General features: G+C 41.3%; 1 protein-coding gene across 1 annotated transcript; it reads left to right on the top strand.

Moving 5' to 3' along the window:
• Positions 1–1,214: 1,214 nt before the first annotated feature.
• CDK1 (cyclin dependent kinase 1) lies at positions 1,215–10,478 on the top strand. Its single transcript, XM_075505279.1, has 8 exons — positions 1,215–1,311; positions 2,456–2,506; positions 3,964–4,120; positions 5,254–5,377; positions 5,765–5,935; positions 6,512–6,675; positions 6,807–6,948; positions 10,132–10,478. The coding sequence occupies exons 2-8, from the start codon at positions 2,470–2,472 to the stop codon at positions 10,243–10,245; spliced, it is 909 nt and encodes a 302-aa protein (XP_075361394.1). The 5' UTR covers positions 1,215–1,311; positions 2,456–2,469; the 3' UTR covers positions 10,246–10,478.
• The last annotated feature ends 402 nt before the right edge of the window (positions 10,479–10,880 follow it).

Raw genomic sequence — 10,880 nt, forward strand, 5'->3', positions numbered from 1 at the left:
ACCGTGAACAGTCCTGCCTGCTCAATCAGCCCCCCAGAGAAATGCTTTTAGGGGAGAAGCTGTACATTTTTGTATACAGCAGCCTTCCCTGCTTACACTTAAGAGGAGCAGCAGTGCCGTCCTTCAAGGAAGTTGTAAACCAGTGCAGTGAAGTCATTAAAAAATGCGGTTACTTCAACAATGTGGAGTGGTGCTTGTATCTCATTCCTGCAGGGACCGTGGGTTTCCACAGGAGTGCGTTGGCTCACGACTGTCGGTGCCGATGAGAAACGGGTGCCAGAGTGGGTCAGCAGCATCACAGAATCCAGTGAAACTATCCTGTAGGGGAAAGACCTATAAAACTAGAAACACATTTGCTTTGCAAAGCTATTCAGCATTGAAGTTTCTAAATAACATAGTTTTGCAATGTTTGGAATAGTATTTTCCCAGGCTTTTTTTTTTTTTTTTATATAAGTGTATTGCATTACTGCTTCCCAGGGTACCAATGGAATGAGGTTGCATCTGCCAGAGCACTCCCTGAGCAAAGCCCGCAGGTGCCTCTCTAGTTACATCCGTGACCCTTCTTTCAGAAGCTGTAATAGCATAGGGACTAATTGTTCTTAATCTGGGAGCAGTGATACAGAACTTTAATTTGCCTACAGACATATGTCCCAGCTTCTGGGGAATGAAGTTACCCAATGACCTTTTATTAATGTGTATACTTTAAAACCAGCTTTGAAAGTCACAGCAATACTTCACAGATCAGCACCCTTGCAGCCAGAAATAATGAATTTACGCTTTGGCCAGTCGCAGCATCTAAATCTAAAAGACTTGCTTGATTAAAAGGAGCAGCTGCAGCCACAAGCTTAGCTTGATCCAAATGTGATTATATTCCCCATACCATGCAAACAGCCCAAGGTGTTATTTGAGCAGCTACCAGTTTACCCATTAGCACGGCCCCAGCACAACCCATTGCACGAGTGCCCTCGTATCTCGCCATTTGGGTGAAAAGGCTTTAGAGCACAGGGAACCGCCCGCCCGCGCCATCGCTCCTGCCTCTCCTCGCACCGGCCGCGAACCAAGCGGACGTCCGTCACGCCCTCAGCTTGCCGCGCCCGCCCGCGCCGGTTCTACCGCGGAGGCAGAATCCGCCTTTCGGCCTCGCTTTGGCGCCGCCGGAGCGGCGCGCGCTGATTGGCCGCTTTGAATCATCTCAGCGCGGCGCCATTGGCGGAGCGCGGCGGCGCGCGGCTAGTTCGAATGCGCCGTGCCCGCCCCTGAGCGGGGCTGGGGACGTTCTTGCGGCGGGGAGCGGGCTCGGCGGCGGCTCAGGTGAGGGGGAGCGGCGGCCGGCGGGAAGGTGCGGGGCCTGCAGCCCGGCGCGGGGCCTGCGGAGCCCCTTTTCGGCGGCCGTTGGTGCGCGCGGCCGTGTAACGGTTGCGGGGGGAGGTGGTTGTTCTCTCGCGCTGGGTCGCGGGCTGAGCCCGCCGCTCCCTGCCTGGCCGGCAGCGGGGCGGGTGGCTGGCAGGGTGGCGCGGGGTCGGCTCTTTCTCCGCTTCTGCCGCGCTTATCCTCGCCCCGCCGGCCGGGGAGCGCTGTGCTGGGGCACGCCACGGCCCCCCGTCCCTTCCTGATCGGGGCAACATCGCCCTTGAGACCTAGGGAGGGAGGTGGGCAGGGCGCTAGCTCCTCGAGCGGGTACTGGGGCTTCTCCCTTCGCTGGGCCCTGTACTGGGGGCGGTTTCGAGGTGATGCGACCTGTGACAGCGAGGCAGGAGTTGGACCGATATGGAAGCGTGCTCTTGACCTTGGTTGCGCGGTTAGAGGGCTAGGGGCGAGCGCTGGCTGCCCTTCCTCGCTTGCTTAGCGACTGCCTGAACTCGGAAACCTCTTCTGGGGCTGTAGGTAACTACAGATTGGCTCGTTACCTCGTACGCTTCCGAACCTGGTATTAAAATTCAGCTGCGCTCAATAAAGGAGGTCAAGAGCAGCGCGGAAGGTGTGAACTGCCAGTCTCACCAGGTGCTAATGCCTCCTAGTATCTTGTGCCCGTTAACATAGCTTAGGTTTGTAGCTCTGAAGACTGTGCTGTGTACCTATCAAATGATATGGGGCTGGTGTTCCCTTATGTTGCTAGCATCAAACCTTGTGATTTTAGACAGTAGGGTTCCTGCTAATGAGAAACTACATAAAACTAATGAGTAGGCTGTGTTTTTTCAGTTGCTTGGAGGAGCTTTCTTCACAAAAGTATCTTTTTCCTTTGAGTTCATACCTAATCATACTTTGGGATGTAGTCTTTCACTTGGAAACTTGAATAAAAACCTGTGTTTTTGCTGAGAATGATAAGTGTTCCACGTTACATCCTAATTATGCAAGACAAAACTAGCTACTAAAGACCTGGCATAGTTTCAGTGACTTGGCTGTGTTCAGGACAGCAACCATTCACCCTCATGTTTTTTTCTCCTGTTAATTTCAGGGATAACCATAGCAATGGATGATTACACAAAAATAGAGAAGATTGGGGAAGGTAAGTATGGAGAACCATGAGCCTTGTAATGCTCCACAGTTTGAGTCATCAAGTGTCATAGAAGCTCTGGGTACTCTGGCTTATTAGAGGAACTACTGAGATTCAACTAACTGGCAAAATAAGCCTGTGGTTAACTGTGGTAATTATCTCTATACGTAAAAGCTTTCAGACTGCCCTTCTTTTGAAGATGACGTGGTCTATTAGAAACAACTGATCAGTGTTGAGAAGCATCTGCCTTCATATTGATGGCTAATGGTGTAATTTTCATCCAAGAGGGGAAAAAAAATATGTTCTGGGGCCTGAAACCAGCTTTCCAATTTAGGAAGCTCCTCCATTCCTTTGTATATGAACTTGTGTACAAGTTGCTCCTCAAGTTGTACTGCATGGTATTTTATTTTGCTTGGAGCTGCTGGTAGGGAGTAGTGGTTTGTGGCTTGTTCTGCCAGTCACTATGCTTGTCAAGGAAAAGAGCAGATTGTAAACCTCTGTGGAGAAGTGAGTTTTAACAATTAATTTGCTATAAAGCACTAAGAAGACTGCTTCAATGCAGATGTTAGTCGCAACCCCCCTTTCACTGGAACCCAGCCTATGTTCAATGTAAAGTCAGTGTGTTTTATAATGTTTTAGCCTTATGTAGACTTGAGAATTTGCAGTATGTTTTTCTGAGAAGGTGTTCTCTAAGGTAATTGCAAAATGTATGGGTTTGGATCTTACAACAAAGCTTTGTAACTGACACCTTGTGCGTGAATCTCTTTCTTCCTGAAAGAAACTAGTTTGTTTGAGCTTAATCTGAGTGATTAATGCTTCAAGAAGGGTGAAAAGAGACAGTTTAATACTTAAACTGTCTTAGTTTGTGAGGGTTCTACTTCTGTGAACACTGATGATTAAAATAGATTATTGATTTGAGATTTACTACTGGTTCCAATTTTAGCTTCTGCTGAGACCCACAGCACTACCCTCTCTCCTGCACTGAGGATTGTGCTAGAGGTATTTCTATAAATCTGACCAATGGATGGATAGGTCTCTGGTTGCAAAGGGAGCACTACTTTTTTGCAGCTAAGCTTTTAACCTTTTAATATGATGTATCAATGGCAAAATCATAACCCCTTGGGGATGAAGAAGTATAGTGATCTTGCCTGAAAGCTAATCAACCTGAAACTTGAATAGTATCTGATTTTATAACTACATCTTCCAAATATTCAAGTTTCACACTTAGGCTACTAGGTACCCTGTCCTAACAAATTATACTGTTTATGGGTGGCATGCTTTAAACAAACATAACTATTGCATGGTTAAACTGCCAAAACTAAGTAGTAGTTCTTTATCAAGCCAAATACTTAAACAAAAAATACTTGATTGCAAGGACTCTTGCCTATGTTAGCAATTCTTATTTGCAATGACTTATCTGTACCTGAAGCTGCGATTTCCTATATGCGTTTCACTGTCTTTTTGTTCAGGTACCTATGGTGTTGTGTATAAAGGTCGGCACAAAACCACAGGCCAAGTGGTTGCAATGAAGAAAATACGTCTAGAAAGTGAGGAGGAAGGTGTTCCAAGTACTGCTATCCGAGAAATTTCTTTATTAAAAGAGCTGCATCATCCCAATATAGTCTGGTATGCGTATACTGGTATTTAGCTAAACTCTTTGAAGGCCACTAGGTCCCTTCAGATAAGAAATTATTTTTCCACCATTCTAGTGAGGTGAGAGGTACTCCACTTAACACAGTGTCTGCTTTGCAGCAAATACCTATAGTCCCAAATCCTATGTCTATGCCAGTTTTCTATTTAAGACTTCCTCATGCTGCCTCTTCCCATTCTAGGAATCAAACAAGTTTTTGTTGATTTTGTAACTTATGTAAATTATCTTCAGAGTGGTTATTGTCAGAATGGAGACAGTGTACCTCATGAAAACTGGTTGAAGCTGTTACTTTAGTCAGTCTCAGAACTTTATTTGCCACCTTGAAATAGACCATTTGACCTTAGTGTTCTTATGTGAGCCTCTGTCATCAATCACTTCCTTGCTGTTTTGTAGCAGAGATTTACGTGTTGCATTATGATGCTGTCATAGCTGGCACATCTGATCTATGAGTGAAACTTCTACCAGTGACTATTTGACATGTAGAATTGATCGCAGCTATTGTCTTCCCCACAAAATATTTACTTGCTCTTTGATGCAGCAAAATACTTTATTTCTAATGTGCCTTAAAACTGGCCAAGTTCCAGCTATCTAGTGCCTCAATGTATGTATGCTTGGGTTTAGGAACCCTTATAATCTATTAAGGATGAAGGAGATACTTAAAAACCTGTGCAAATCCTGCTGTACCAGCTAGGTTCCTATTATAATAGGAACTCTATTAGGAACTCTCTGTTAAACCCTCCTAGTAATTCAGGCTCTGCTGTAATAAGCCAGCTTTAAACGGAAGCTAGGCACCAACGCCCACAGCCTTTTTTAAAGGCAACAATATTTTTTCCTCAGACTTCCTGTGTCTGATACTAGGCATGAGGGAACATAAGTTTAAGAGGAAGCATATAGGGTGTTTATCCCAGTCCAACGCTATTTCAGATATACTTCATTTTCCAGATGACAGTGTAACTTGCTAAGTCTGTTAATCTTTGAAGACTGAAAGCTTTTTAAGGCTTTCATAACAGGAACCTGGAAATTCAGCTCGTTATCCCTGTTGAGAGGGGAAATGTAACCATGAGTCCATGCATTTTGCAATGGAGTTGATTGTGTACTCAATTTTTAGTCTTCAGGATGTTCTTATGCAGGATTCAAGACTGTACCTTGTCTTTGAATTCCTTTCCATGGATCTCAAGAAATACTTGGATACTATTCCATCTGGCCAATATTTGGATCGTTCACGTGTTAAGGTAATGAGGACAATTTCTTAATATGAGATAAATTAATCTAAAGATGATGACCTACAAAGCTATAAGCAGCTCTTATTTTCAGTATAATTAACTCCTTGAGGAGAAATGAAAGGTTAAAGAAGCAGCTGTGGATAATAAGATGAATGTGAGCTTTGCTCTCAAATGCCACTTCAAATTCTTTTAATTACTGAAATTAAAATGCCTTAAACTAAGCGTAAGTAAAGAATGAATTTGTGTGGCTTTGATATTAACTCAATATCTGCAATGGTTTGGATCTCCATTTCCTACCACTATGGGGAGAGCTAATGTGAGGGAACAGCTTTATGTTGCAGAACACTAACTTGTACTAAAGGTTACTCATTTTCTCCCACTTCATCCTTCCTACAGAGTTACTTGTATCAAATCTTGCAAGGTATTGTCTTCTGCCATTCAAGAAGAGTTCTACACAGAGACTTAAAACCTCAGAATCTCTTAATAGATGACAAGGGAGTGATTAAACTGGCGGACTTTGGATTGGCTCGAGCCTTTGGAATTCCTGTGCGGGTATACACTCATGAAGTGAGTGAGTTGGAACATCCTCTTGGTGATTTGGAAAATGCATACTAGCTTCCTGGTAATAACTGAATATGAAACAGCTAAAGAATCACAGAGCTTTTGAAGTCGTAAACTAACAGTATCAAAACTATATTTTGCTTTTGTTTTATTCAATGGCTTTCCATCTCCCTGACTGTGGTTTTACTCTAAGGTTCCAAAGCATCTTATGAATCCTGCTGTTACCTTGACAGTGAATCAGATGGGCCAGAACTTGTTGCTCACTGTCTTGTAAGGGCATTTTTGCTTCACAAAGTACTTGAGTTTGAGGGTTTTAGTGGCTAGGTGCTAAAGGCTTCCTGCTCTTTGGGAAGTAGTGTAGGCAACTGCTTTGCTTGCAGTAGAAGCTACTGCAATTGAGTTTGTTATGCTTATCTGTAAGTGAAGCTTGAAACTAGTATTTTCACTAGAACTTCTAGCACTGGCTATTATTTTAACCAAAAAAACTGTGAATGCTGCTTAATAATCAATGAGCCATTGTGCTTGCAGTCAATTAGAGGACCTGATTCTATAAACTTCTAAAAAAATTCCTTTGTTCAATAGGTAGTGACACTGTGGTACAGGTCTCCAGAGGTGTTGCTGGGATCTGCTCGTTACTCTACTCCTGTAGATATATGGAGCATAGGTACCATATTTGCTGAGCTGGCAACTAAAAAGCCACTTTTCCATGGGGACTCAGAGATTGACCAACTCTTCAGAATTTTCAGGTATGTCAGGCTGAACCTTTCCTTGCTACTTGTGCAGCATTGCACAACAGTGCTGTGCACTTACTAAAATTGTAGTAGTGCATAGAGATTTCAGACTAAACTGCTCAGTATTTTTGCTTATGCTTGTATAGAGCTTTAGGTACCCCCAACAATGAGGTATGGCCTGAAGTGGAATCCCTGCAAGATTATAAAAACACATTCCCAAAATGGAAACCTGGCAGCCTGGGAACACATGTCAAAAACTTAGATGAAGATGGACTCGATCTGCTGTCTGTAAGTAGTCCTTAAACTGCTGATTACAAAACTGAATAGGTCGTTTCAAATAATCTAGAATACATAAAGCTATACTAATCAGTCTTGGCTAGAACGACGACATGGAGATCTTCAAACTATCGGCGGTGGTATGGGCTGTTGTTCCTGTAGAACTGACACCTTCTGTGACATTCACTCACTTCTTTCGTAAATAATAGATGACTAGACTACTTTTCTTCTCATTAAGAAATTATGCCTCAGCTTTTTTATGCTAATAAGCCAGGTACAACTTGAAAGCAAGGATGAGCTTTTACAAACAGGTCTAAGTGAAGGCTCCTGCCCACAAACTGTAGCTGTCACCTTCCTGGTGCCAGCACTAATTATGATGTTGCTGTATGACTGCTGATCCAGTTGGAAATGTTTTTCTTTTATGGTAGCATGTGGATTAATCTTGGTGGGCTCATCTTGTTTAAGCTTTCATGGTGGTCTTAACTGAATAAACAATCATGGAAACAGCTGAATTTATTGATTAGCTGTGAAACCAGGGGTTAGTTTAAGTCAGTCTGTACTGTCTGTCTCAAGTGCCTTTAAATTTTGAGTTAAAGTTTTTTGGCTGTGGTGGATTAACTCTTAATTGGTATGTTTTGTGTCTAGTGTGAGTCTACTTTAGTTCTGTGGACATGCAGTTGAAGTACCACACTAAGCTTTTATTTGACAAGTTCTTCAGCAGGCTTTTCTGTTTAGTGCTCTTCCAGCTCGTGCTGCTGCTGCGGACTAATTTAGATCACATCTTAGGTGTGATCTTAGATGCACCTAAGTATAAGAATGTACCTTGGTGACTTATCCTACAGCTTCATTTATACAGTGCAGAATTGCATATGGGGGTGTGGGGGGGGTGCTCTATGTGTCTTAAGATAAGCTGAAACTTCAGAACCATCTTGGTACAAGGGGAACCTCGTACAGCAATTACCTGTGTAGCTGGCTCATGTTTTTAAGCAGTCACAAAGTAGTTTATTACCTATATTCGTATGGCCATGGGAAAATGATCTGAAGAGGTGTTGCCCAAGAAGCTCAAATGACCACAATTTCTCACAATTTTTCTTCGAGAACAGAGCCACAGTTCAGACTGACAACCCAAACAACATTTATTAAACATAGTTGTTTTGGATAGCTCTCTGAATCTTGTAGCAGTATTGTTTTACAGAGATAACTGACTTAAGCTGGGAATAATTCCTCTGACAGCATCACTGTTAAATCAGTTTGAAGTAGAATTGTTACTGATTGTATTTGCAAACTAAAGTCAAATGACCAGGCAAGTGAATGTTGTTGATACGGTCATGTAACTGGCCTGCTAAATATTCATCTGAGCTTAGTTGTGGCTTCATTGTGTATTAGCAGCAGTCCAAAACATTGATTTTTAAAGGCCAAAATTACTGGTTCCTCAAATAGTGAGATAAGCCCCAATGCTTATCTCAAATCTTATTAAATTCTGTAAAATCTTGTGTAGTTTTGCCTTAAATTAATAAATGTTGAAATTTTAGCTTCCTTTAACGCTTAGTGACAGTGGTATGGCTGAATTCCTGGGCATCTGGAATCCATTTAAGTTTCCTATGGCACTTTTAAGCCTGAAGCAGTAATATAACTTTAAAGGCAGCAAAACTGAATATTTCATTCTAGAGCACAAGCTCAGATGTGTCAATGAAAATGTTAATTTCTCCTCTATAAACTATTGCAGATGGCAGTAGTATGTAAAATAGCTATCTTTGAAAAGGGGTTACATATTCTTGTGTTATGAACAATTGCTTGAGTGAGGTTGTAAGCTTAAGACCTTCATAAGCTAAGTAACTTCTGTGGCCAAGCATTTCAAAGCATTTGATGGTTGTCATCAAAAGCTTTGGTCTATCAGACACTAAGTTTCAAGAAATACTATGTTGCAGACTTCTCAGAAGAAATGGTCACTTAATCTAGCAGCTGAAGTGCTATAGTCTCACAGCATCCCTTTTTCAGAGAAATTTGCCCTTTTTTGCCCGAGTTGATTTTAAGAGAACTTTTGATATCAGTATTAGCTATAGGATACTGTTGTTCTGCGGTATAGCTAATGGGAACCTGTCACTTAAGGTAAAATTGGACATACAAGGTTAAATCTAGAGATAGTGTTGCATTTGGCCGGAGTTCAGAGAATATAAATGCAGGTTCAGCAGTTTAAATCAACTTGGAAGACTCCTTGTAGGATGAAGTCTAAAGATAGTTAAATGTCAAGACTGAATACTGGGCAGAGTAATACTGGTTAAGCTTTTCTTTCTGGAAGATAAATTTATTGTGGGGATGGGGGAGGACCAGCAGGTAGAATCCTGATTACTTGAATTTGAAATGTACTTTCCTTTAGTAAGGAGAAATAAAAGCAAAGATATTTTGCTAGGTTTAGGTCTAGTAGAAAACTGCTAAATGCTTCATTCCTTTCTTCTTTTTGGCCCCTGGCTGTATCATATAAACTTTTTTTTTTAAACTGCTAGCAAAACAAATATTTTGCCTGTTCTAGAAAGTTCTAGGAGCTATTTTAGTGGCTATGGCATCCCCTCTGTTTGAAGATGTCAATAAAAGTTGATGAGAGCAGTTGAAGTAACTTACTGTGAAGAAACTCAAGTTTTCAAGCTCTGGGTTTCTTCAGTTCTACCTGCTTGTATACTACTTTCCTGTTAGGATTCTGTAACTGAGTGATCACTCTCTTTTATTTTAATTGTAAACCACTGCACCAAGCTGAGTAGAAGCAATTTGACATCAAGTTTCTTCAATGTCAGCTTAACAAAACAAGCATAGGATCACTTGTCCTTGTAAGCATTTTGGGCTTTAACAGCCTAAAGCTTATTAATTTCCCTTAGTAGAGAAGCTGAGACTAATAATCGTTGCCGCTTGACGCCTGGTTCTGAATTTAGTTCAGTGCATATGGTACAGTGATACATGCATGGGCTTGGTTATTGAATGGGAGAATAAATGTTTCTTCACTTTCTGAGATGTTATGCATTAGTACTGATGTACTGCTGACTTGTAGGTGGAAACGACCTCTCCCTCTGAGAAATCATGGAACATAGGGGGGAAACTTATCTCTATGGTTACTTGATTATTACTGTGGTTAAATATCTACCTATTTAACACTATTTTTGGTTCCCATTTCATGAGGGAGTAAATATTTCCTTTTTCTTCCAGAAAATGTTAATTTATGATCCTGCAAAAAGAATTTCTGGCAAAATGGCCTTGAAACATCCCTATTTCGATGACTTGGACAAATCCACTCTTCCTGCTAATCTGATTAAGAAATAATAGACCTTTGGACTTAATCAACCAGAATGAAATAATTGTGATTACTTTTAATATCAAGTCTGTCTAACTTGTATGTCTGTCTTTCTGCTCTAAAAACGTGGCTGTGTTTAGTTTGTTTTGGTTTAAGTGTTATCTAAATGTAAATATTAACCTATTAGTTCTGAGTTCAAATACAATGCAAATGTTGCTGCCATTAATGCAGTGAACTTTCTATAAATAAAGCTTTAAATCCAGTGAAGGACTGAACTTATTTCCAGAATGGGTGCTCTACAAAAGGACTCTCTTTTCTTTGGAATGTGCTGGTAAGGTGGTACTTGTCTAAAAAAAACAGGTAACCTAAACTACTAAATTGCTGTTCTTGATATGATAGGAAGATATGACAGGAAATTCCTCTAAAGTTTGAGGTTGTTTCAGTATAATGTCAGTTTAAAATTTTACTTGAGCATGGCAATCAATGTACCAAGGACATGTAAATGAGATCTTTTTGAACTGAAGAATTGCAGATTACCACTTAAGTCAAGTAGATGGACAAACTCATTTTAGGGTTTGAGTTTTTTGAAGGTATTTGCAAATCACCATTTGGAAAAATCCTTGCTCTATATGCTTTTCTGTTATCTTCAAGGCCCAAGAATTTA

This window comes from Mycteria americana, chromosome 6 (assembly GCF_035582795.1).
Source record: "Mycteria americana isolate JAX WOST 10 ecotype Jacksonville Zoo and Gardens chromosome 6, USCA_MyAme_1.0, whole genome shotgun sequence".
Lineage (NCBI taxonomy): Eukaryota > Metazoa > Chordata > Aves > Ciconiiformes > Ciconiidae > Mycteria > Mycteria americana.